Source organism: Dryobates pubescens, chromosome 35 (assembly GCF_014839835.1).
Source record: "Dryobates pubescens isolate bDryPub1 chromosome 35, bDryPub1.pri, whole genome shotgun sequence".
NCBI lineage: Eukaryota > Metazoa > Chordata > Aves > Piciformes > Picidae > Dryobates > Dryobates pubescens.
The window spans coordinates 1747801-1773088 of record NC_071646.1 but is presented as its reverse complement, the minus strand read 5'-3'; the positions used below and the strand labels follow the sequence as shown (position 1 = coordinate 1773088).

At 56.5% G+C, this 25288-nt stretch overlaps 1 protein-coding gene across 18 annotated transcripts in view; it reads right to left on the bottom strand.

Moving 5' to 3' along the window:
• Nucleotides 1–4759: 4759 nt before the first annotated feature.
• Nucleotides 4760–25288, bottom strand: part of NFASC (neurofascin) — a 63609-nt gene continuing 43080 nt past the window's right edge. For 10 of the 18 annotated variants that reach the window (XM_054176247.1, XM_054176250.1, XM_054176251.1 and 7 more), the window contains 3 exons: nt 12619–12750; nt 11754–11823; nt 4760–5192 (listed from right to left, as the gene is read on the bottom strand). In XM_054176247.1, the coding sequence (XP_054032222.1) occupies nt 4961–5192; nt 11754–11823; nt 12619–12750 (434 nt within the window). In that variant the 3' untranslated portion in view covers nt 4760–4960. Of the gene's footprint in view, nt 5193–11753; nt 11824–12618; nt 12751–17629; nt 17786–20021; nt 20139–23013; nt 23266–25288 lie in introns of those variants that run through there. The other 8 variants (XM_054176241.1, XM_054176245.1, XM_054176243.1 and 5 more) reach the window with 3 other exon arrangements.

Below are 25288 nucleotides of genomic sequence, written 5' to 3'. Positions count from 1 at the left end.
AGCTCTCGGGTCAGAAGCGAGCACAAGCCATGGCCCTGGGGGCTGTCACCTGGGAGAGGGCAATGCTGACAGGAGAGGTGTGGTGAGGACATCATGAAGTGGTGTCCAGGCAGCACAGACAGTTGGGGTTTCTGTGAGCAGGGTTTCAGGATTGTACCAAAAATCCTTTGTTCCTCCCTGCTGCTTTTCCATCCCTTGCTGCAGCACCGCTGCAGGAGAACAGCAGCAGCCTCCAGACCGTGGAAACGCAGCAAATGTCCTCTTGTAGCCCACACACTTGTGCTCCTGTGGCTTGTGTCAGCTCTTGGGCTCCAAACAGCAAAAGGCTGAGCATCCAGGAGGGGCAGGATGTGTCCTGGGCTTGGCTGCAGCCAGCAGAGGCTGGCTCCTTCTCCAGAGGGCACAGCAGTGTCCTGCACTTGGGGGCTGGATCCTTCTCCAGAGGGCACAGCAGTGTCCTGCACTTGGGGGCTGGCTCCTTCTCCAGAGGGCACAGGCAGTGTCCTGCACTTGGGGGCTGGATCCCTCTCCAGGACATGGATGAGGTTTTGGCTCAGACTCAGGCTCAAATTAGCAAAGTTGGGAGCTGGACCCAAACTGCTTCTTCCAGCTGCTGGGAGTGCCTGGGTTTGCCTCTGGGTCTCCTTTCTCTTGGTATTTATTTCTCTGTTGTGTTGGCCTCTAATTTAAACCTTTAATGAAGCTCTGTCTCCTGGAAAAGAAAAGGTGAAGGTGTGCCCTGCTCCAGAGAGCCTGTGCAGATCCCAGTGGGAATGGTCACCCCCTCAGATGGAGACCAAGCAGGGCTCCTGCCCTCTGAGCAGAGGGTGACTGAGGCCCTCCTGAGCAGCTCCTGATGCTGGGGGTTACACTGCAGGCAGTGGGAGATGAGGGGAGGAGGAGGAGGGTGCTCTGCCCCCTCCAGGGAGGGACAGCTGGGGATGGAGAAGCAAAGCAGCTCCTGCAGGGTGACCCTGGGGGCAGGCAGACACAACCTCCAGCCCTTCAACAGGCAGAGATGGGTGGGCAAGAGCCCTCAGCAGCCCTCACCTCCAGCCACCTCCTGGTGCTCAGGGGATGCTTGCCCAGCAGAAGCATGGCCGTGGTGCCCATGGGGGTGAAGCCACTTTGGGGGTGGCAGGAGGTGACCCCTTCAGGGCTGGGGTGGCTCTGGTGGTCAGAGCTGTGGCAGCTTTGCTCCCCACATTCAAGCAGCTACTCAGCCTTTACTAAAGGGAGTAAAACTGCTGAGCTCAGGAGGGGTTTTGAACCTGGTGAGGTCTCTCTGTGGGCTCCAACACTCTCAGGAAGGTTGCCAAGAAAGGTTGCCATTTTTAATAGAGCTTTATCATTTGTGAGTCATTTTTACACCCAGTTAATACAAGGCTACAAGGAACTTACACCAAGCCAGCTGCCCACTGGGCCCTCTGCAGACATCTCCTTCCTTTTCTGGTTACCTCAAGTAACCTGGTGGTAGGACTCTAAATGTTTCTAGGAGACTTTTATGGGGTGGGGGAGGGCTGTGGGGCAAGGACAGACCTGGCTGGGTTGAGGCCAGCTCCTTCCCTCCCTGCTTGCACACACTGCAGAGCTCCAGGGTGAAGACGTTTTCCCATTTCCAGGTGGATGCTGAGAGGTTTGCTCAGTGACCTGCTGCTGAGTGACAGGAGAGAGGCTACAGCAGGGGAGATCTAGATGGGACAGCTGGAAGAAGCTCTCTACTATGAGGGTGGTGGAACACTGGAACAGGGAGGTGGTGGAGGCCTCATCCCTGGAGACATTCAAGGTCAGGCTGGATGGGGCTGTGAGCAGCCTGATCTGGTTGGAGATGTCCCTGCTCACTGCAGGGGGCTGGGCTGGGTGACCTTTCAAGGTCCCTTCCCTACCTGATGCATTCAATGATTCTATGAAGGCAGCCTCTGACGTGAGGGGCACACAGGCTGCCCTGCTCCCACCTGTGCCTGCCCAGCTGCCTCGGGGTTTGGGGGTGCTGTGTGGCACCCAAGGGTCTCGTGGTCCCCATCAGCAGTTGGGGCACAAAGCAGTGAGGATCTGGTGTGCTGGGGGCGACTGAAGGTGCCCAGCTCTGGTGGCAGAGGCACGGCAGAGGCTGTTGCTGCTTCCTCTCCTCACTTCCACCACTGCTTGGGCAAATTAAGCAAGCTCAGTGTTGGAAGGGCAGCTGGAGGCTTGGGAAGTGATTATCCCTGATAGGGCTGGGAGATGCCCTCCTTAAAGCAGCTCAGAGGAGGGTGGCAGCAGCAGAAATAGGTTTGTGGCATGAATGTGTTTGCTGTGATGGTCCCAGAGCTCCTGCTCTGGGAGGTGGCATGGGTGGAGGACCTCAGCAGATGGATTCCTGTGTGGTGGAGAGGGAACATCCCTGCACTGCCCTGGGGCACCAGCAGCTCCCCCAGCTCTAGGCTGGGGCTCACCCCATTAACAGCAGCCCAGAGCTTGGCTCACGTGGTGCACATCTAATGTAAGGGTGATGGAGCACTGGGGCAGGCTGCCCAGAGAGATGGTGGAGTCTCCATCTCTGGAGACCTCCAAAGCCTGCCTGGCCATGTTTCTGTGTGGCCTTCAGGTGAGCCTGCCTCGGCAGGGGGGGGTTGGCCTCCATGCTCTCCAGAGGTCCCTTCCAACCCCTCGCATTCTGTGTTTGCCTCCAGCTCTGTCCCATTTTCCTCTGTGTGACGCAGCAGCAGGTGCTGGGCAGGTGCTGAGCAGGCCCAGGCTCACCTCCAAAGCACAGGAGAGCTGTGCCATTAGCAGCTTGACAGAATGTGGCCCAGTCCACCCGAGCAACCCCTGTTAGTCGAAGCATTCCGGTTAGCAACTCCTCTTCGCAGCCAGCCCCGCCGGAAAGCTGAAGGGGAGACTGCATTTAATCCTACTGCATTTGCTCTGCTGAACAAAGCCATCCTCCTTAGAGTGGGGGGCAAAAAGAGAAAAGAATAAGAACTGTAAAGAAAAGAAAGGGGAAAACAACAGAATCCATCCCAATGGCGGCGCAAGGGACCGGAGCCATCCCGAGTCTCTCAGCGAAGGTACCTTTGGTTTCAAAAGTGCAGGAAGTGGGAGAGTACAACATGGCCTTGGCCACTAAGTATGGTCTGTTAGACATCTCTACCTTCTACAGTGATCCATGCTGGCTCCCCTGGGAGAGCCACCCAAGCATCCTACTCCTACTGGTCTGGGTGGGTCGAAAGAGACCGCGGCGGCGGTCGGGGCGCGGAAGCGGTGGGAGGAGGAGAGGAGGAGGAGGAGGAGGAGGCGGTGGGGAGGGGGGAGGAATAACATCAGTTTGTTAAACTTCACGGGAAGTTCCAAGCTGTGTAAGGCATGTGAAGGAGCACTCCTAGCTGAGATGCTGTGTTCCAGCCTGGGAAGGGGGTGGGCTGAAGTCGCTGGGTCCTGATAGGTGGAGGAGGAGAGCGCAGGGGAGCCCCACGGCGTCGCTGGCGGAAGGGTCTTGCTCAGGCTGGCTGATGGAGAAGGGCTGGAGGGGGAGTGGGGGATGGGGGGGGGGGCGGGGAAAGGCCACTGTCAGGAATGAGGAGGGGAGGTCAGTGGGGAATGCTGTCCAGCTGGCCCATCCCTGCTGCCTGGGGGAGGTGTGGACCTCGGGTCCTGCGCTCCCACCGTGTGCCTTCCCCCTCAGCTCCTGAGGGATGTGTGCCCCTGAAGCATTCGGGCTGCTGCTGGGACCCTTCCACCCCCACCCCAGTGGGTGCCTCTCTTCCTGACCTGGTGGCTTTGATTTATTGATTAGGTTTCCCACCCCCTAGGTCCCTCTCATCCTACACGACCACTGCTCCTGCTTCCACCCCCTCTCTGCTACATAAGATTCACGGAGTTGCCTTTCCAAGAGAGCAGGCATGGGCCGGGGGCAGGTCCTCCCCAGCCTCTTACAAAGCAAAGACTGAACCAAAAGGCTCTGCCTGCAGTTAGCCAGGCAAGCAGTGCTGCTCTCGTGGGCTTGGAGGGTGAGTGGCACCAGGCTGTGTCCTTCCTTAGACCCCACAAACTCTTCTGCAACCTCTTGTCCTCTTGAGGATGCTCCAGAGGCCTCTCCGGGTGGTGTGGGCTTTGACGTGGTGCCGAGGGAGGTGGTGGGGACCTGCTCTTCCCTGCATAGGTGCTGCTTGGCTTTTGGGGAAGGCTGTTGAGGTGCTGGCTGGTTTGGGAGAGGCTATGGGCAAGGTGCTGCCGCGAGGATGGACATCCCAGTGCCGTGGTGTCGCTACCCAAAGATCCACCACTCCCCTCCTTTCGTGCGCTCAGGCTGCTCTCCCCAGCCCTCTCCTCTTCCCCAAGCTCATTCTGCTACTGCCTTCCTTCCCCTCCTCCCCCTCTCATCTGAAACCTTCCGGGAAAGCTCAAAGAAACTTTAACTGCCTCCCAAAAGAACAAAGAGGAGCCGGGAGGAGCCTGGGGGCGCCTGGATGGCCAAGCCCAAGGCGCGGCTTAGAGCCAGGCTGGGCGCTGGGGCCGGCCCAGAAGTTGGGGCGCAGCCGAAGCCCTCCCAAACCCTGGTGGGGGGGCTCAGCCCAGATCTCAGCTCCAGCTCCAACCCCCCGGGTGCCCAGCAAGTCCTCGCTGCTGGCTTGCTTGCTATAAGGGTAGGATGAGAGCAGCAGCCTCCTGCTCGGCCTTGGATCGGGTTCTAGTCAGTAACTTTTTTTTTTTTGCCCTTTTTGGTTTTTTTTTTTTGCCTTTTTTGTTTGTTTGTTTGATTTTTTGCTTTTTTCCCCTATTATTTCGTGTGTGTGTCTCGTTGTTTGGTTCGCTTTTGTTGCTGTTTGTCACCGTTGGTTGCTCTCATTCAGACGCTCGGAGGTAGTGGCTGCAGCGGCGGCTGTGGAACCTCCTCCTCCTGCTCCTCCTCCTCCTCCCTCCCCCCAACCCCCGACCACTACAAACACCTCAGGCTGTTGGTGGTTTCAGTGCATTTGAGCTATGCCAGCGAGTAGATAGCATTGACTGGGGAGGTGGCTTCTGAGCTCTCGTTGCCTTCTGTCTCCTCCTTGTCCTTCTTCACCGTGTACTGGCCAATGAAGGAGCCGTCCTCGTTGAACTGCCCTTCCCCTCCCTCTCCGTAGTCCACCAAGCTATCGTCGCTCTCCTGCTGCTTTATTGTGCCGTCCAGGGAGGTCTGGCTGTTGGGCAGGGGCTTGTTGTCTTCATCACTGGGTAGCAGAAGGCAGACAGAGGCAGGGTAAGGGTTGAGAAGGGGGCTCAGGACCTCCACCCAAGGTCTGGATATTCACAAGCGAATCCAGCGGGCAGCCAGAGCTCTCCCCCGGCCCTGCCGGCGTGGGGATGCTCCTGGCTCAGGGGCAGCAAGTGCCTGACTGGTAGCTGAAGGTGGGGAGGCAGCCTCCATGGAGGAGGCCCACAGCTGCCTGTGGGGTTTCTGCAAGCCCAGCCTTCATCATGTTTTCATTGTTTCATTTATCTTCTCTTTTTAGAACTCAGTTTTGGTTTGGGTTTCTTTTTAACCTACATCAGCCAGGATGCTTCCATCAGCCCAGCTGGATCCACCTTATAAATATCCTTCCCTTGGCATTGCTCAGAGCCTTTCTTTCTCTAAGGCCCTTTGGCCAACCTTGGTGTGAGCTGGTTTCAGTGAGGTTTGCTCCCCAGCTTTCCTTGCAGGCCCCCAGCTTGGCTGTTTAGGTAGCTGCATGCAATGAGGAACACTTCCAAAGCACTCCAAGGGGAGTGGGAGGGGTGGAGGGGTGAGGGGGAAGAGGGCAATGGAGAAGATGCCAAGTTCTGTGCAGCTTCCAAAACTCCTGGGGATTGTTTTCTTTACCTCTTCCAGGCTGATTTCTGACCACCTGAGCTTGTTGGCTCAGGTCTTTATCCCTTTCCCATTATTTCTTTTGCACTGGAAAGATTGAGGCAGGTCACTTGAAAAATAAATAGGCTGACCCACAGGGGGGGAAAAAAAAACCCAAAACAACCAAAAGGAAACCAAAACAGCCTTGGAAGAAAGCTTTTAACAGCAACAACCCACAACTAAAAGCAGGGCAAAGCTGTTTGTTCTCTGGAGGGCAAGGGCTGCTATCTCCAGATAACATTGGTGTGGAGGATGAAAGTGGATTGTTCTGCAGGGAAAAAAGCCCAACCCAATTAGTTTTCCTCTCAATTAATCCTTAATTCATATTTGAGCTGAGGCCCAGCAAGCCAATTCTGTGCTGCTCCTAAAGGCATCAGGCCTGGGCCTTAAATGTTTCTCCTCCCACCTCCATTGCTGTCATCATCTTGGGGGTGGTTTAGCTTGGGACCTTCTCAGGCTCACTCCCCAGCAGGACACAACACTCTGCTCCTTCAGTTTTATTGAGAGCAGTAAAAACAATACTGGGCTTGGATCACAGCCCTCCAAAGTTGGTGTCCAGCAAGGTGTTTGCCTTTGGACCAAAGAGCAAAAGAGGTCTTGATGGTTGGTGTCCAGCAAGGTGTTTGCCTTTGGACCAAAGAGCAAAACAGCCCTTGATGGTTGGTGTCCATCAGTGTGGACAAGCCAAGGTGTTTGCCTCCCACCAAGGAATGACCTTTGCTTGGACCAGGGAGCAAACCAGCCCTTGATGGTTGGTGTCCAGCAAAGTGTTTGCCTGCCACAAAGGCATGAGCTCTGCTAGAGCAAAAGAGGTCTTGGTGGTTGGTGTCCAGCAAGGTGTTTGCCTTTGAGCCAAAGAACAAAACAGCCCTTGATAGTTGGTGTCCACCAGTGTGGGCAAGCCAAGGTGTTTGCCCCCCACCAAGGAATGACCTTTGCTTGGACCAGGGAGCAAACCAAACCCTTGATGGTTGGTGTCCAGCAAGGTGTTTGCCTGCCACAAAGGCATGAGCTCTGCTTGGGCCAAGGAGCAAAGTGCTCTCCAGCTGGGGAAGGCTTTGAATCCCCCTCAAGTCACTTCATGAACTGAGCAGCTCCACAGTGGGAGAGGAATTTGGTGTCCCCCAGCACAACATGCAGCTTCCTGAGGGCTTTCCTTGTCTCAGGGTTTGGTGGTTGAAGTTAACTTGGCATCACACAACTTGTTAGCTTTGAAAGCAGCATCTTTTGGGGGTGAGGGGGAAGAGAGTTCAGCCTGCAAGCAGGACTTGCTGGTTAGAACACCCAATAAATGCCAAGGAGAGAGTGGCAAAACCCAGGCCTCTGGATTTTTTCCTTTCCCAAGGTTTGGGCTTTGGTTAAAGCTCAATCCAGAGCCAGATTTGTCCCTAACAGGGGAGGTTTTGCAGCACCAAACACCCCAGCAGTGCCTTTTTTTTTCCCTTCCCCCCCCCCCAAACCTGTCCCTTGGTTTTACCTCTCTCCAGTACTCTTTATGCTGTTAGTGCATTAGGAGGGTGAAGCAGCTACTCATCAGCATCTTGATGCTCTCTAACCCTGTTAAGATGGATTTCTGGGGGCTTTGCTGATGTGTGCATTAGAGAACCACAGCACCCAGATGAAAATCACTTGGGAGGCATTGTCCTGAGTGGCATAAATCATTGAGAAGGAGGGAGGAGGTTTGAGCCAGAGGGAGGTTTGCTTTTTTTCTCTTCAGGACTGAGACAAAGAGTGGGCAGAGGGTTCAGGATCTCTTGGGTTTTGCTCATGTCCTTCACCACCATCCCAAGAGTGTCCAGCAGCAGGGGGCTGAACACACCTGGGGCATCCCAGAACCGTTGGGGTTGGAAGAGACCTTTGAGATCCCAGCTCCAACCTTTGGCTGGCCCCCACTATACTGGGAGGGATCAGCTGCTTGAGCACGGGGCAGGGGGGAGCTTGGTTGATGTTCTTGGGGGGGAGGGGGGGGGGGTGCCTCCAACCCCCAGAGCATTCCCAAGCAAGATGCAGCTGGCTGGCTGTGGGGGAGCAGGGAGGGAACCCCTGCTGCCAGCAGGAGTTAGAGAGGGATCTGGTTTAATGTGTTAGGTGGAGGCAGGTAGGTGGGAGCAGGGAGGGGAAGGTGGTGTAGTTTCAGCTCAAAAGAAATCAGTTCTCTAGGAGGAAGGGAAATAAATCAAAGAGACCCCAAAATAGAGAGCTAAACGTGCCGGACTTCTGGCAGCACAGGGTCCTACCTTTCAAGAGACCTTCATGGTCCATGTGGATAGACCAGGTGAAAAGGAGGAGAAAGAATGGGAATAAAAACAGAGAGAAGCAGGGGAGGAAGGAAAAAAAGAAAAGGGGAGGGGGGAAAAAAAGAGCCTGATCAGAGAGAGGTATGAGGAGGTCTGCATTTAACAGGGGCAGTGCTAGAAACCAAAAGGGAAGGTCTGCATTCCTCGTGGAGCTCATTCGTTGCCTCGTTATACCAAATGGAGCCAGGCTAATGGTGCGGGGCTGGGGCAGCCTCCTCGGCTTCCCCCTCCCCAGAAGCTGGCAGAGGAAGGGGCAGGTGGGCTGCGGGCTGGCAGCCCTCAGGCTGCTCCCCAAGAAGGGCTCCTGGTGGAAGCAGCTGCAGGGGGCTGGGCGCTGCCGTGCAGCGGGGCGAGGGCCCAGCGAGCAGGTCGCTGCCTTCCCCTCCAGCCTTCTGCTGGCTTTCCATGGCAGTCATGCACCAGAACCTGCTGGCAAGCCTGCAGCTCCCCAGGCTGCTTCCCCAGCCCTCTCCTCCCCTCGCTGGGCTCAGAGGATGGCTCTGTGTCCTCTGCTCTCGACTGTCTGCTGAGGCAGACCCCTTGAGGCAAGCTGCCTGAGCCTGCGGTGTGCTGCCTGTGCCTGCGGTGTGCGACCTGTGCCACAGGACACTGCCTCGAACCTGAACCTGCAGCCCAGAAGCTGAACCCACTCAACTTCCCCTTCCCAGCGGGCCAGGGATTCCAGCAGGCTTCCCCCCACAACGTGCAGCTTAAACATTTGGTATAATGAGGCACAGCCACTGGCACAGAACACGGTCCGAGGATAATGGTCTCCTGCTTTGCAAATAAGCTTCCCAGCTTAGCCTCTGCTCAGGCAAACCATTATTCTGTTAGTGGAACAGAGAGAGGTGACAGGAGCTCTTCATTAGAGGCTGCAGAGATTGGAGAGTGGCATGCACAGGGCATTAAGGACGTGAGAGCTGATGAGAGCACATCAGACATGCGAGGTGGAGGTGGCGGAGGGGCGAGCGGTGGAGAACTCGCGTCAGCTCCCGTCCTGGCCTCGCTGGAAGCACTAATTGCTCTCCCCTCCCTCAGCCCTAACATCACAATCAGTCTGAATCTTAATCAGCCAACAGCCTTTTGGGAGCAATCCTTCAGCTTCACCTTCCTCTCTGCCTCCTGGAGGGAAGCCTCCCGTTACTTCTCCCAGGGAACCTGTTGCTCCTGAGGAGGTTTATAGGTTGTCAGGGGAATGTTTTTGTTGTTGATGATTGCTTAGGGGCATTTTTTTTCTCCCCCCCTCTCCCTCCCATCTGGTCCATGGGTGAGTGACTGGAAATGGAAGAGCATCTTGGAGCTTGCTTGTTGCCCTTCTGCTGAGCTCTGCTGTGTAGCTTCAGATGGGTGCTGGGAATGGGGGGGTGCCAATAAAAGGTTGAGCTTCAGCTAAGCAGAAGCTGCTGTGAAGTGGGGATGGAGGATTTGCCCCATTCCTGCCCATTGCCTGGAAGGCAAAGCCCCTTGGATGGTGCCTGGGCAATAGGGGCTGCATTGCTGACTGGCACAATGCTGCCAGCCATGCCAAGGGCTTGGTCTTCCTTCTGTGCAAGGCAAGGGGTCCCTGGCAATGTGATTGCCTTGGGAGTGATGGGGATCTTGAGGAGGTCTTGACTGCAACCACCTCAAGGGGCTCTTGAGAAGCAGATCTTTGCAATCAGTGAGTACTGCCAGAAGCTCGGCTGTGGAGACCTTGGCTGAGGGCTTGGAGATGGAGCCAAGCCTGTGGGGCTGTGTGTGGGCAGCTCCTGGGGGATGAGAGACAAAGCTGGGAACTAGGAGGATCCCTGTCCTGACTCAGAGCATGCCAGGGACTTGGTCAAAGCATGGACATGAGCTGTGCAGGCTGCAGCTCTGGCTCATGTCTGTACAAGGAGCCCTGGCTGCCCTTGGGCAGAGATGTGCTCGATCCAAAGTCTGCAACAGGACCTTGCTGAGCTCCCTCCTTCTCTGCTGTTGTGTGTCCCAGGCCAGGAGCCTGAAGGGAACATCCTCAGCCTGCAATCTGTGTGTGGACTTCCTGTGATTGCCCTGATTTGGCTTCTCACCCCCAGGAGTGAGAGCCAGCTCATGCAGGGAGGTGAGGGAGGTGTTGTTGGAGGCAGTAGGGAACGGTGACCTCTTCCCACAGCACTCTGCTTCTCCTGGCTCCTGCTGGGCTGTTTGTTTGTGTGTTGTGTCGTGCCACCAGGAGGCTGAGGAGCTTTGGGCTTGCAACAAGCTTTTGGAGAGAGAGCTGCTCCTGAACTGGAGTTGCCACCCTGCTAACCACATCAAGGTGATGGTCTCCAGGCCTGGAGTTGTTCTGCTCCCGTTCATCAGCTGTGTGCTGGCAGATTTACTCTCATTGCTCCCTCTAAAGTCCTTGGTGGCACTGTGTGTGTCTCTTGTCACATCCTTTACTGAATCAGAACTAAACTCCTGATCTTTGTTACCTCCATTCCTGGGGCTGGCTGCAGTGGGAAAGAGCTGAGGTTTAATTAACCTCTGGTTCTGAAGCCAGGATCAAAAGTTCCTGCTCAGCCGGATCGGGCTTTGGCTCCAGCTCAGCTGCAAAGGTGGATTTGACTTCTTTGAAAGACTGTAGGTGCTCAGAGGGTGAGCCTGGGCGTGCTGCAATAGCTCCTTGTCACCTGTCAAGTGTGGGCAATGCAATGGGAGCTGACACCGGCTCCTGCTCCTCGGGGGCAACCGCTGGCAGCTGCGGAGCTGTGGCTGCTGCATCGCACGTGAGCAGGCTGGGGACGCTGCCTGTCCCTTCCTGAAATAGCCTGGGACTCTTCCTGGAGTGAGAATGGGGGCTGCTGCTCTCCAACAGGAGGTGTGAAGGGAGCTGAGGGCAGGTGGGGGCTAATCCAAGGGGTTTTAAGCAGGACCTGACTCGGCTAGGCTCTGCTGCAGGCCTGGGAGGCTGTTTGGTAAGGTTGGCCTGGAGACCTCACAGAATCCCAGCACGGTGGAGCTAGGAAGGGAGCTCTGGAGATCATCCAGACCAAGCAGGGCACCCACAGCAGCTTGCCCAGGAGCACAGTGACTGGGGGGAGTTGGAAGCTCTGCAGAGAAGGAGACTCCACAGCCTCTCTGGGCAGCCTGCTCCAGGGCTCTGATGCCTTCACAGGAAGGACTTTTTCCCTATGAAAAGCCTTTTCCTAACAGAAAAGCTTGGCTGGAATGCAGGCAGATCCCCACAGCAGCAGCTCTGCGTGCTCTTGGGGCTGGTCCAGACATAGCTTTGGGCACTTCTCCCCTGGATCTCCCTCCCAGCTAGGAGAGAAGCTGCGCTCCGGGGGGATACCCCTGGAAGGGGCTGCTTCAAGGGGTCTAAGGTTGATCTGCACCTGGTGAGAGCTGAGGCCAGTCCCTAACCCTGGGCTGATCCCCCAGAGAAAGGAGGAGAGCTCAGCAGCATCCTCCCAGGCTTTTAGGCAGGAAAGGTTTCCTTGGGTGGAGGAACTTGCAGAGGGCAGGAGGGAGAAACCGTTCGGGAGGCTGTGTCGCGCCGCGGATGCGCGAAGGGGGGTAGCAGGGAGGGGGCTGGGATGGGGGGAGGGGGAGGCTGATGGGGAGCCGTGGGGGCTTGGGTGGGCAGACATGCCAGTGGAGGCTACCTGTAGTCGAAGGAGCCATCTTCCACGTTCTTGTCCTCGGGGTTTAGGTGCTCATCCTTGTTGTCTCGGACTGCAAACAAGCACAGCCCCAAGGCTCCGCGTTACAAAGCGGCAGCGAAGACAAAGGCTTTACAAGGCGGCGAGGGCAGCTGGGGTGGAGGCTTTGTGACACCCCCTGCAGGGTGAAGGGAGCTTCCCTTTGGCTTGGTAGGAAACATGCACCCAGGAGGCCTTCCAAAAGGCTCCCAAAGGTGGTAGGAAAGGCTCCCAAAGGTGGCAGTCCAGCTAGTGAGAGAGGATGCATCGAGGGAGGAACCCTCTTAGGTTCACAGAATGGTTTGGGTTGGAAGGAACCTCAAAGCTCATCCAGTTCCAACCTCCCTGCCATGGGCAGGGACACCTCCCACTAGCCCAGGCTGCTCAAGGCCTCATCCAGCCTGGCTTTGGGGAGGAGGCCTCCCTGACCTCCCTGGGCAACCTGCTGCCGTGCCTCAGCACCCTCCCTGGACAAAGAATTCTCCTTCCAGCCTTATCTTTGCTTTGCACAGAGAAATGAATGAGATTTCTTGGGGTTATTTTTTGGCCTGGGAAGAGCCTTTTCCAGACAAGGAGAAGCAAATTTGCGTGGTAGAAGTTGGGAGGGTCCAGCTCCACAGCCTGCAGGGCACAGAGCCCTCCCCACCCGACCCGTTAATTAAACTGAACAGCCTCCCACCGAGAAATGTGTTCCCAAAACAGAGGGAGAAAGAAAGGGAATCTCAAGCACCTCCCTGAGGGCAATCGAATGTGATTAGCCCCCCACCCTCCCCGCCCCCCCCGAAGCCTGGAGCTCCTTTGAAGCAGCGGCACCGACAATTGCTCTTACCTGGGTATTTCCCACCTCGGCTCCTCTTAATGAAGCAAACGATCAGCAGGATGAGGACCAGGAGAGCAATGGCACACATCAGCCCGATGAACCAGCCCTGAGTGGCGATGTCCACCTGGTTCTTGGTGTAAGCTGGGAGGAAAATTGGGGAAGGGGGAGGGAAACACACACAAAAAAAATCATCCTGTAAGGGACAGACCACAGGCAAAGAGGGAAAGAGATGAATTCAGGCACAGTCCACCGGCTTAGAGACTATTTTTTAGTGCTGTGTTGGTGTGGGGAGGTTGACCAAGTTCTCCCAGAGCCTAGCACAGGGATCTGTGGCTTTTCTTTCTTTCCTCTTGTGGCTGGGAGGTCAACTCCACGGTTTAAGCAGGAGCTGCAAACAGCAAAGGGCCACGAGGTAAAGGAAAACCTCTCACGGAGCAGGGAGAAGGGAGGGCTGCAAATAAGGGCAAAAGCAGCTGGGGAAGAGATTTACCTTTCACTAACAGCCCTGCAAGTGACAAGCTCCCAAAGAACTCTGCCCAAGTGGCTCCAGTCCCTGCAGTCCTGTGTCCCGGTGAGACTGGGGAGCACCTCAGGGGCTCACCGAGCTGGGAGAAACCTGACTCCTGGGGGATAACCTTGCCCAAGCACAGAGAGGATGGGCAGCAGCTCTGCTGCCACCCCCCAGGGGCTTCTGCTGCCTTTGGGTGGCCACAGGAGCCTCCAGGGTTGAGAGAAGGGACTCGGGGAAGCCCACCAAGACTTGGCCAACTCACAAGCGGGGACAGAGGGTTGGGTAGAGCTCTTTGAGGAATGCCAGCTGGGTCCTAGATAGCTGAGATGGCACTGGAAAGGCTCTTCTCCTAGGGCATGCTGTTCATTCCAGCACCCACACAAGGCTGTGATTAACACTGAGCAAGGAACTGTCCTGTTCCTCAGCCAGCTCCTACTGCCCGTGTCCTCCCTCACGTCCTCTAACTCCTTGTTTGCTGCTCCCATCCAGGGTCAGACAAGACAAATCCACATCCTATAAATAGCATCTAGCTGCCATTTTCTGGCTCTCATTGACAGGCTCTTGGTACTCAGCAAGGCAGAGCCAGAGGAGAAAATAACCTTCAGCAAGGCAGGGGAGGGGAGGGGTGCTAAATTTAACCAGCCTGCAGTGCAAACACAGAGGTGGCTCCTGGCAGGAGCCTGGCAGATGTGAGCTGACTGGGACTGGACTGGGATTGAGCAGGGATTTGCCTGGCAGGGGCAGGACAGCACCAGGAACATCTCTCTTTTGTTTTGTGGTGCCCAGGGGACCAACCCCAAGTTGGTTCTTACAAAGGAAGCCCTAAAAGCTGCCCCTCTCTGACTGCATCAGAATGAGAGGCTCTTGGGCAAAAGGGTTGGAAAGAGGTTGAATTGGTAAATGTGGTAGTCTCAGGCTGTGCCTTTTCCTAACCCACAGCACTCTGGGGCTCTGAGAATCTACTTTGTCCATCAGCATGGAAGAGAAGAGATGCTGAGGGGCCTGGAATGTCTCTGTGATGAGGAAAGGCTGAGGGGCTTGGGGCTTCTTGGCCTGGAGAAGGCTGAGGCAGGATCTGATCAATGCTGATCAATACTTCAAAAGGTAGGTGGCAGCAGGATGGGGCCAGGCTTTGCTCAGTGGTGCCCAGGGACAGGACAAGGGGCAATGAGCACAAGCTTGAAGACAGAAAGTTCCATCTGAGCACGAGGAGGAACTTCTTTAAGGGTGGTAGAGCCCTGGAGCAGGCTGCCCAGAGAGCTTGTGGAGTCTCTGCAGAGCTTCCAACCCCCCCTGGCCACTGTGCTGCTGGGCAAGCTGCTGTGGGTGCCCTGCTGGAGCAGGGGGCTTGGGCTGGATGATCTCCAGAGGTCCCTTCCAGCCCTTCTCACTCTGTGAGGTGCTTGCTTTAGGATGAAGCCTAAGCCACGCTGTCAGTAGGTAATTGCAACCAAACCACGAGAAGGAAGCTCAGATGAAAGAGGAGGACAAGAAGAAAGCAGCAGCTGCTGAACAGCTCCTGGGGCACCCTGAATGCTCTGAGTCTGAGCAGCACTGAGGAAACTGGAAGCAGCTTCCTGGTGGTGCCTTGGGTCCCTTTTGATGCTTTTCCCTCTAATGCTGCCACATTTAATATTTACCTTTAGTACAACCTGAGCTGTGGAGTCCTGCAAGATGCACTTCTTATAATGGGGAGACTGAGATTAAACCTGAGATTGGAGCTAAGAATTCAATTAGCTGAGTGCTGGGGGAGGAAAGGGGGAGAAAGCTTTACTGGAAGGCTTTGAAACGGGAAAAGGTTGTGTGAGCTGCAGAAATCAGTGCTAAGGGAGGGGGGGAAAGGGGGCTCTTCAGAGCATCAAATGCCAGAGCAGCCTGAAATCAGTGCTGAGGGCGTCTTCAAAGTACCAAATGCCAGAGCAGCCTCAGAGGTGGGGTGGTGCCCATCATATTGGCAGTGGTAATGGGGTGGAGGTCCTCCAGCAATGAGCCCTAAGGGGGTCTTGAAAGTATAAAGTGCCAGAGCAGCCTGAAATCAGTGCTAAGGGATGTACAGGGGGTCTTGAAAGCAGCAAGTACCAGAGCAGCCTGAAGGGTGGGTTGGTGCCCACCATACTGACAGGGGTGAGTCCAGGAATGAGTCCTAAGGGGGTCTTCAAAGTACCAAATGCCAGAGCAGCCTGAAATCAGTGCCAAGGGACGTACAGGGGGTCTTGAAAGCAGAAAGCACCAGAGCAGCCTGAAGGGTGGGTTGGTGCTCACCATACTGGCAGTGGTGATGAGGTGGAGACCCTCCAGCAATGAGTCCTAAGAGGGTCTTCAAAGGATAAAGCACCAGAGCAGCCTGACATCAGTGCTGAGGGGGTCTTCAATGTCCCAAATGCCAGAGCAGCCTCAGAGGTGGGTTGGTGCCCACCACATGGGCAGTGCTGAGTCCAGGAATGAGCCCTAAGGGGGTCTCCAAAGTACCAAATGCCACAGCAGCCTGAAGTCAGTGTTGGGGGGTGTTGAAAGTATAAAATGCCAGAGCAGCCTGAGGGGTGGGTTGGTGCTCCCCATGTTAGCAGCATGGTAGGGTTTGGGGTCCTCCAGAAACCAGTCCTAAGGGGGGAGGTCTTCTAAATACAAAATGCCAGAGCAGCCTGAGGGATGGCTTCATGCTCACCACTACCAGTGGTGGTAGGGTGGAGATCCTGCAGGAATCAGTCCTGAGGGGGAACCTTCAAAGTACTAAACCACCAGAGCAGCCTGAAAGGGGAGGTGGATGCCCACCTCAGGCTTGAGCTGAGTCGTGGAGGGAGGGATTTGAGCACCAAGGGACCAGGAGATCTTGCAGCAGGAGGGTGGCACTGCCAAGGCAGAGGTGTAACCCTTCCCCCTATTCCCCCCCAAAATAAAAGGCAACCCCTGATGACAAAATCAGAGTGGCAGCAATCTGGTGGCTGGAGCAAAGGGGTGAGTGTCAGTGCAGCATTGAGGAGGAGGAGACTGGAGGTGGTGGCTGTCAGGGAGGATGCTTTGATTCGCTTTACTGCAAGGCAAGGGGAGATGGTGGCAGGCAGCTGGGTCACTGAGCAGCTGCTGAGCTGAAATGCAGCTGCAAGTGGCTTCTTCAAACTAATTACAACCTTGTGGCAGAGGGGAAAAAGAAAGAGAAAGGTTCCCTGTGGTCAGAGATGATCTGGCAGGAGCAGAGCTGACCCTGTGCCACCCACAGGGCCGTTTCAAGCAGGCTGTTGGGTCTGCAAAGGCTGCCTGGCTCCAGCCCTGCCTGCTCCTCCTCCCTCTGCTCCTAAAGGTTGGGGAGTTTGTTGTTGTGTTGAAATTTGGGAGCCCTCTCTTCCTGTGGAGCTGCTAGTTGGAGTTTCCAGGTTGGCAGTGCTGGGAGGAGCTCTGTTGGGTGGTGGAGCTGCCAGCTAAGGGGAGGCAGAGGAGGAGGGCAGTGCCCTGCAGGGATTTACCCAGCCTCCAACTGAAGAAACCTTCCAAAACAGCAACCCAAAAACCCAACCCCAAACCAAGCACCCTGAGCTGGGATTTCTTCTTTTGTCCAAAGCATTTCTGGTGGCAGATGACTGTCAGCAGGGGCCAGAGGCTTGTGTCAGCAGGGGCCAGAGGCTTGTGTCAGCAGGATCCAGCCAGGGATGCTGATAGCTCTCTGCATCCCACAGCGCCAGGGCTCAGGTCCCCAGCTGGCCTCTGCCACAGGGACAGAAGTGGTCCCATCCTTTAGTCTCAATCAGGAGGAATCCCTCAGTTACAGAAAACAGATCTGCCCAGGCTGCCAGCAGCCATCTGGCAAGGATTCTGTGCTTTTCCCACCCCCTTCTCCTCTTTCTAATGACTCCCTGCCCCCACCCTCTCCCTCCAGATCCCAAAGTGATTGAAAAGCAGGCAAGAAGAGACGGGTCCAGGTGGGGAAATCGTTAACCAGAGAGCCAAGCTGCATGGTGTGGGGGAGCTGTGGGGATTTCTGAGCCAGGCATTGAACTGGGGGTGCACCATTGCAGCTGGAGCTGTTCCAGAGGGAGCCTGGGCTGCAAAATCAGCTCAGGCCCTTCTCTGATTCTATGCCACACATGACTCTGGCCGAGGTCTTCTCCAAGCCCCACATTCCCCATCGCATTCCTGCCCCTCACCTGCCTCCCAGCAGGAGCATCTCCCCCTCTTGCCCCACTGGCGTAACCAGGGGCCAAAGCAACCACCCTGCCCTCGAGCAGCGCCACAGGGCTGGGGCCAGCAGACACACCGGGGCAGGGCTTCAGGCAGAGCCAGGGGACACCACCAGCAGGTTCTCCACCTTCCCTTCAAAGGCATCTTCCATCCCCTCCTACAACGTGGAGGTGAGGCAGAGGGGATGGCAGAAGGGAGGCGCCGGGGGTAGGATGAGGACGGTTCCATGCAGCCATGGCCAAAGCCACCTCCCCTCCACCACCCGGATGGCATCGGTGGGGATGGATGTGACATGCTGGGGAAGGGCAGCCCCTGGTGGGGCTGGAGCTGTCTCACCTGAGCTGGTGGTAAAGGTGATGTACGAGTGCTCGCTGGGGCTAGACCATATGGGGAACACCCACAGCTTGTACATCATCCCCGGCGTCAGATCCGCCAGCTGCACAGAGGAAGGGGTCTGAGCCTTAACAGGGATTGATCTCTCTGTCTTGTTACCTGAGAAACAGAAACCGCACATCAAACCCAGCCCAGGGCTCGGGGGGTGGCTCCCACAGCTTACCCTGCTGCCACCCTGCCTGCTGCTGGCCCTGGGCACCGAGCAGGGAGACCGCAGCCTGCCGGCCGAGGAGCGGCTTCGGGGTTAGGCCAAGAGAGGTCAGGCTCTGGAAGAGGCTACCCGGGGAGGTGGTGGAGTTGCCACCCCTGGAGGTGCTCAAGAAGCACACTTGGGGATGTGGTTTAGTGGCCATGGTGGGCTGATGGTTGGAGTTGGTGGTCTCAGAGAGCTTTCCCAGCCAAAACAGCTCTATGACTCTGTGGTTATTGCTTGCTGAGGGCAGGAGGAGATGGTTGGAGCTGAGGGTCTGAGAGGCCTTTTCCAACCAAGAGGATTCTGCAGCTCCATGAAAACCAGAGGTGCAGGAACACAGGGAGGGCTTTGCTGCAGCCCTGCTTGCCATGCTAGGAAAAGTGCTCACAGCTCTCCAGATCTCTGCCTGCTCTTAAGACCTGGTAGAAAGGTTCTTTATCTGCCCGGCCTCGGGTCTGAGCAGTTGGCCACAAGAGGTCTGAGCTTTGCCTGGTGCTGCTCAGCTGGATGAAGGTGCTTCAGGAGCCAGCTCTTGTGCTTTTGGTGCTATGGGACTCAGTGGAGGAGCAAATTCTTGTGCTGTTGAGCACCAGTTTTGCTGGTGGGCTAAAGAGGCTGTGAAGGAGCTGGCTGTTGCATGAAGAGTGCTGTGAGGCTGCTTGCCCCAGCCAGCAGCTGGGTTCTTTTGGGGGTGAGAGGAGTTCAGCCCTTAAATCAAGGAGGGAAGCTCCTGGGCTGCTCTATCCAAGGCTGCCCTGGTCTCTGCACTGTGCTGGGAAGCATTTGCTGATGAGCTTAATGCTGAGCATTAAATCATTGAGTTGTAAGGAAGGCTCCAGTGGGGGCTTTGATTTGTGGCTCTGGGGGTGTTCACCTCCCAGCTCAGCAGTGCTGTGGGGAAGGAGAAAAGTCATTTGGAGGCCAAAATTGTGCTGCTTGCTTCAATCACCTCCAGGAAGGGAGGAGGGCCATGGACTGCTGGGGAAGGGTTGAAAGCTGGAGATTTCCTCCCTCTCAGCTAGATCCTGATAATGGGGATCCCAGGGTGCTGCTGCTGAGGGGATCCCAAGGTGCTGCTAGTAAGGAGATCCCAAGGTATTGCTGATAAGGGGATCCCAAGGTGCTGCCGACGCAGCCCCATCCCAAGCACAGCACTTGGGCTTTGTGCTTCCCATTGAGGGGGCTGGCAGGGGGTGTTCTGGGAGCTGGGATGCTTGGAAAGCTGCTGCATTACCCTGAATTATGGGGAGCAGTTACAAAGGGGAAGGCTGAGCAGAGCCCAACCCTGCAGGCTGCGGAGCTGAGCCCAGGCTGCGGAGCTGAGCCCAGGCAGCGGCTCCGCGCTGGAGGTTGTGTCGAGGAGAGAGCAAGGTCATCGCTTCAGTGGTGTCCTAAGCCAGCAGGAGGGGTTTGCTGGCAGAGACTGTGCCTAGCTGGTCTGTTTGAAATGCCAGCTGAAGATTTTGCTGGCAGGGGTTGTACCTGGCTGGTTTGTTTTTAAAGGCCAGCTGAAGATTAGCAGCCCAGAAGGCCGGGAAATAGTCAGAGGCAAGCAGTAGCCCTCACTGCCTGGCTATAAGGAAACAGAAAACCACCACAACCAACCCCAACCCCAACCAACATGTAAAGCTCTTCCTAAGCCAATCCTAAACCCAGAGGTAGTGGCTTTGAGTTTCCATTCTGAGCCTTGCAGCTTTAAGAGACAAGGATCTCCGATACGGCAGGAGGTTTGGGGTCGTAGAGGATTCTGCCAACTCCAGGTTCAAGGAGCCACCTTCAAAGGTGTTTCAAACTGCTCTCCAGTTTCTGTAATTGCATTTGGCTTCCCTTTCACGCCTCCCCTCCCCTCCCCCACCTTTCACACACAAGTAGATATTTAAGGCTTGTTACACACACAGCCCAGCTCAAGGAGCGGCTCCCAGCCCAGTCACAAACACCTCCCGGAGCCAAGGGGTGGCAGCCACTTGTGAATCAGCAGGGTTAGCTCCCGGCAGCCATGCCCACAGCCTGCTCCCCCAGCCTCCTGGTGGCATCATGCCACACACAGGAGGGCTTCAGGCCAGCAGGTTGCCACCCTGGGAGCTGGCAGGATCTCTAATGGCATCACCACCCTGTAGAGTCCCCACGCGATCTGATGCTTACTGGTGATATACTTAACCACAAAGTCAGTTCCTGCCGAGTAATTGTGGCTCCAGGTGATGTTTGCCCAGTTACTATTAGCCATAGCTCTTATGTCCCATATGGATGATCCATTGGTGGCTGGTGGACAGGTTAGAAGAGGAGTTAGTATTTTTGGGTGACACACCAATGAGACCTCAGCTAGCATCTGGTCTTGGGGGAGGAGGAGGAGAGGGAGGGGAAATGATGTCAATGGTTTGAGCTTAACCTAAAGTGTGGCTAAGGATGAACTTCTTCCTTTCAAGAGCCTTAATTTCTACCTTTTCGGGGGGGGGGAGGGGGAAAGTCCATGGGTGGAGAAGAGGAGGCTGAGGGCAGACCTTGTGTCTGGCAATAGGACAAGGGGGAAGCGGATGGAGAGCAGGGTTAGAGTGGATCTGAGGAAGGAGTTCTTCAGTAGGAGGGTGGTGAGGCTCTGGCACAGGGAGGCTGTGGCTGCCTCCATCCTGGGGGTGCTCAAGGCCAGGTTGGATGAGGTCTAGCTGAGAGGTGTCCCTGCCCATGGCAGGGAGATTGGAGCAGATGATCTCTGAGGTCCCTCCCAACCTGAGCCATTGGATGCTCCTCTACAGCTACCTGAACAGAGGTGCAGTGTGGTGTGGATTGCTCTCTTCTCCCTAATATCAACTGATAGGGCAAGAGGAAAGGCCTCAAGTTGCACCAGGGGAGGCTTAGGCTGGAGATTAGGAACAATTCCTTTGCTGCAAGAGTGGTCAGGGGTTGGAAGAGGCTGCCTGGGGGGTGGTGGAGTTCCCATCCCTGGAGGCATTCAAACATCATGTGGCCATGGCACCTAGGGCCATGGGTTAGTGGCCCTGGAGGTGCTAGGTTGCTGCTTGGGTTGGATGATTCTGTGGTCAGTCCTATGGTTCCAAGCCTGGGAGCAGAAGCTCTCTGGGTGCTGCTGTCCAAGTCCAGCTGCACTCAGCTTCTCTTTGGAGTCTGAAGGCTTCTGTGGCCAATCCCTGAGGATTTCAGGCAGCAGGGAACTCTCCTGACGAAGCCAGTGCCCAAAGGAGCACGGGAGACACGTGCCTGAGTGCACAGGGACTCAGTGGCACCACTGAGAAGGGAAGAGTGGGAGGGAAAACCCTCCCCCTGCTGGGGCTGCAGCCAGCCAGGGGGGCAATGAAGTCACTCGAGGCTGATTTTGAAGTTAAGGGCTCTCGACGTGGCTCTGGAGAGCAGAACAACTTCATTCCTAGTGGAGCAGAGCTAATCCTCTACCCTGGTGTGTGCTAAATGCCATCAGAGCAGTTCCTCCTCGGGTTTAGTCTGCTGCTGAGGGTGGTTGATTCAGGGTGCAGCTCAGGTTTGGGGTTGATTCAATGCAGGCTGCGATCCTTTGGGTGGCTTTTAGGGAGCTGGAAGGACCTGAAGCTGTGGGGCTGGGGGACATGCCCTAGAATCCCTGCTCCAAACACAAGCTGTGCTGCCAAGCCATCGCCCTGTCTGCCTGCATTAGGGCTCAGCCTCTTCCCCCATGTCCCCAGGGTGCTTGGGGACACGCCTGGCTCCTCTCGTGGCTGCTCTTCTGCTCTGCAGCACCACAGACCTCACCCCTGCCTTGCCTCTTGTCAGTCAGCAACCTTTCCCCACCTAGTCCCTTCTAGCAACCCTTGCTTCACCTCTGAGACCTTGTGTTCAGGGCTGGAGCTGCAGCCCTGCTCCCTGCAGCGCCTTTGAAGCTGCTTCTCTCTGGGTGCTCCCCACGGACTGGATGCTCTCCAAGGGCCCTTCCAGCCCAACCTGTTCTATGGATCTGGGACTTGCACAGCACAGCTGGGGTGGGCTGGGCTCTGTGTGTGCTGCCTGCCACTGGCAGGGACACAGATTCATGTTGCCCAGCTCAGGTCTGCATCTTTCCTCAGTGCAGAGCAGGAACAGTGCTGCTGATTGCTGGTTTAGGGCAGAGCATCAGGGGGAGGCAGCACACAAACCACCACCCCCACCACCACCCCCCTGCTCCAGCATCTCTTTTTGGTGGGGTTTGTAACCATCTTTAGCTGATCTTGTGCCAGAGGTAGGAAGGAAGGGGTTGGAACAGCTGGGCTCCAGCCCCTGGGGTGAGGTTGGGTGGGCTCCAGCCCCTGGGGTGAGGTGGATGCCACCTTTGAGATTTCTCATTGCTGCTCTTATTCATTGTGACTCCTCTTTCCTTTCTGCCTTTATGAAGAGCTCCAAAGCTCCTGCAGCTCCTCCACTGGCATTTTTGGGCTGCATGCTGGCCAGCCATGCAACTGAACTCCTCAGGTTGCCCTTCCTTCTGCACTTGGCTTGGTTTATCTGTCACTAACCTGACTACAACTCCCCCTAACTATTTATTAGCTGCAGATGGCCTGAAGAGCAGCAGCTGAAGGACAAGGTACATCCCTCTGGTGGAGAAAGTGCCTCCACCCAGCCAAGAGTCTGATCCTCCTGCTCCACAAGTGTGTCTTGACCTGAGCAGTGCCTGGCACAAGGCTGTGGGTGGCATCTCAAAGCCCTTCACAGCTCTCCTGTGGGCAAAGAGCAGCAGCACAAACCCAGAGACTGGGATAGGTGCTGACAGGGCTCTGAGCTAACAGCTGAGGTGCTAAATGTGGAGTGACATCCCCTCCAAGAGCCACAGGACCTCTTGTTCGTGGCAAGAAGATACCAGACAACACTTCTGAGAGCTTCTGCTAGGGCCTTCCAACCTCCTTTCCCAAACACCAATGCTCCCCTCAAGCATCACAACCCCCCTGGGGAGGGCTGCCTTAGCCCTGAGGCTGGAGACCAGGAGGGAGGCACAGAGCTGCCCACTCTTCCAGCAGCCACTTGTGCCCCCCTCCAGCTCCTCCCAAAGCCCTTCCCCAGGGTGTGGGATGCCTCCAGCTTTGCTTGGGCCCCTTCTCAGCCCTCTCTCTTGGGGGAGGTGTTGGGGGGAGGTCCCAGTAGGGTTAGGGGGGGTTAGAGGTAAAGGAAAGCTCAGTACCCAGCTCCTGCTTTGTGGTGGCTGCTGGAGCCCTCTCGGTGGCTGCTGTGGTGCTGGCGACGGTGGTGGCAGGTAGAGTGGTGGCAGCTGGAGTGGTGGTGGTGGTGGTGGTGGTAGTAGTAGTTGTGGTGGCAGGAGGAGGAGGAGGAGTAGTAGTGGTGTCAGTAGTTGTGGTAGTTGTGTCGGTGGTGGTAGTTGGGGTGGTTGTAGTACTGGTTAGAGCGACTGTAGTTGGAGGTGGCTCAGTTGCAGCTGGGAGAGGGAGAGACTGGCTTCTTAGATGAGCTGATGGCTCCTGGGGGGGCTGCCCTCCCCATCCCCCAGGCACAGGCACACGAGGGAGAGCTGAGCAGGGTGGCACAGGGGTGAGGGGCACCGGGGAGGGAGGCAGCGGACGGCACCGGGAAACGCGCGGCTGAGCCAACTTCCCCTTCCCCATCCCCCTGTGAGCACAGCCACAGGCCCAGCCAAGGGGCAGGGAGCAATGCTGGGGGGCAAAGAGGGCTGGCAAGCAGGGGGCTGCCCCTGGCACACTGCTCCCATGCACCCACTGCATGCACCCAGGGCTGCAGGGCTGAGCGAGCTGCTTCTCTTCTGCCTTGGCTCTGCTGTTGCTGCCCCAAAGCCCTGGGGTTAAATCACAGGGAGGGCAGAGCAGGAGGAAAGTGAGGGGTGCTTGGGGGAGGGGTGTCCAGGGTCCTCAAACCATCCTCCCCACCCTGTGCAGAGAGCACTCAGTGCTCTCTGAAATGAGAAACAGCATTTGGAATCCTCCCACTTGCCATGGGCCCAGCAGCCCCAGCTCTAAGGTTGGAGATGAGGAGGAATTTCTTTCCTCCAAGAGGGGTCAGGGGCTGGGCAGAGGCTGCCCAGGGAGGTGGTGGAGTCCCCAGCCCTGGAGGTGCTCAAGAAAGGTGTGGCCATGGCACCTGGGGCCAGGGTTTGGTGGCCATGCTGGGGTTGGGTTGTCAATGACCTTAGAGGTCTCTTCCAACCAAACCAATTCTCTGAGTTCTGAGCTGCCAGCTCAGCCTGCAGCCTCTTGGCTGTTTCCTTCCTGCTTTGTCTCTGCCCTGCTACCACAGCTGGGTGATGGAGCAGCTTCAGCATCAGCAGGTGGGTGAGAGGTGGATGAGCCTTTGCCAGCACTGCCCCTCCCAATCTCCATTTAAATGAGGAGAAAGGGCCTGGCTCACCCCAGGCTGTCCAGGGAGCAAGGCTGAGCAGTTTGTTTCCTAAGCAGCCCCAATCCAGCCCTCACCCTCTGCTGTGTTTCCAGAGCCAAGAGGTGAATTTGCACTTCACACACGGCCCCCACAGCAGGGCTGAGAGGGTCCTGAGCCCCACCACAGGGGAGAGGGCTTGGCTCTGAGAAGCTGCCAGCAGAAAATGCAGCTGGAGGCACCTAAGGGAAAGCAGCAGATTTGCTCTGTGCTGCTGGCACTCAGCTGGGTTTGCTTTCCTCTGACTCTAGATCAAGGGATTTCCCAATCCCCCCCTGCCAGGCCAAGGAAGCCAGCTCTGTAAAACCTCACCCACAAACCAGAAGGGCTTGAGGAAAGCCCTTGAAAAGGTGTCCCAGAAGCAAGCCAGGGCTTTGCTTTCCACCAGCCCCCTAACCCCTCAGCCCTGCCCCTCAGAGATCCAACAGCAGAGAAGAGCAGTAGGTCACTCAGCTGTAAGAGAACCACAGTTACCAGCACAGCCCCAAGATCCCAGCCCAAGGGCTGCCTGGGCAGCAGCAGCTCCCCTCCAGCACGGTACCAACACAGCATCACAGCCAACCTCATGCAGCAGTGCAGCCTCCCAAAGACAGCAACCACCCCACGCAGCCCCCAGCCCCCCCACGGCGGGGTGAGGGGCTGGGGGGGGCAGCAGGGATGCTGGTGACAGGGAGGGGACCCCAACCCAGGCAGGAGACGGCACAGCTTTGTCCTCAGAGGCTTTGCTGGGTGGTGAAGCCCTCTCCAACCTGGCCCAGTCCCTGCAATGGGGGGGTTGGAGGGGGGGAGGGAGGGGGTGGTGGTTCTGCTTCTCTTTCACCCAGGCCCTGATCAAGGGCTTTGCTGGGACAAAAGCTTTTGTTGGGTTGAGAAGGATTAGCATCCTCTCTGCTGCTTCACAGAGGGGGTGTGGAAGGTTAAGAGATGAGTGGCACTAGGTTAATGTCACCATTAACCAGATGGAGCTGCAGCTCCTCACTCCAGGCAAAGAGCTCCTCAGGCACTTGCTATCAGCTAATGCAGCCTCTGCCTCTCCCCTGGGAATCCCTGGC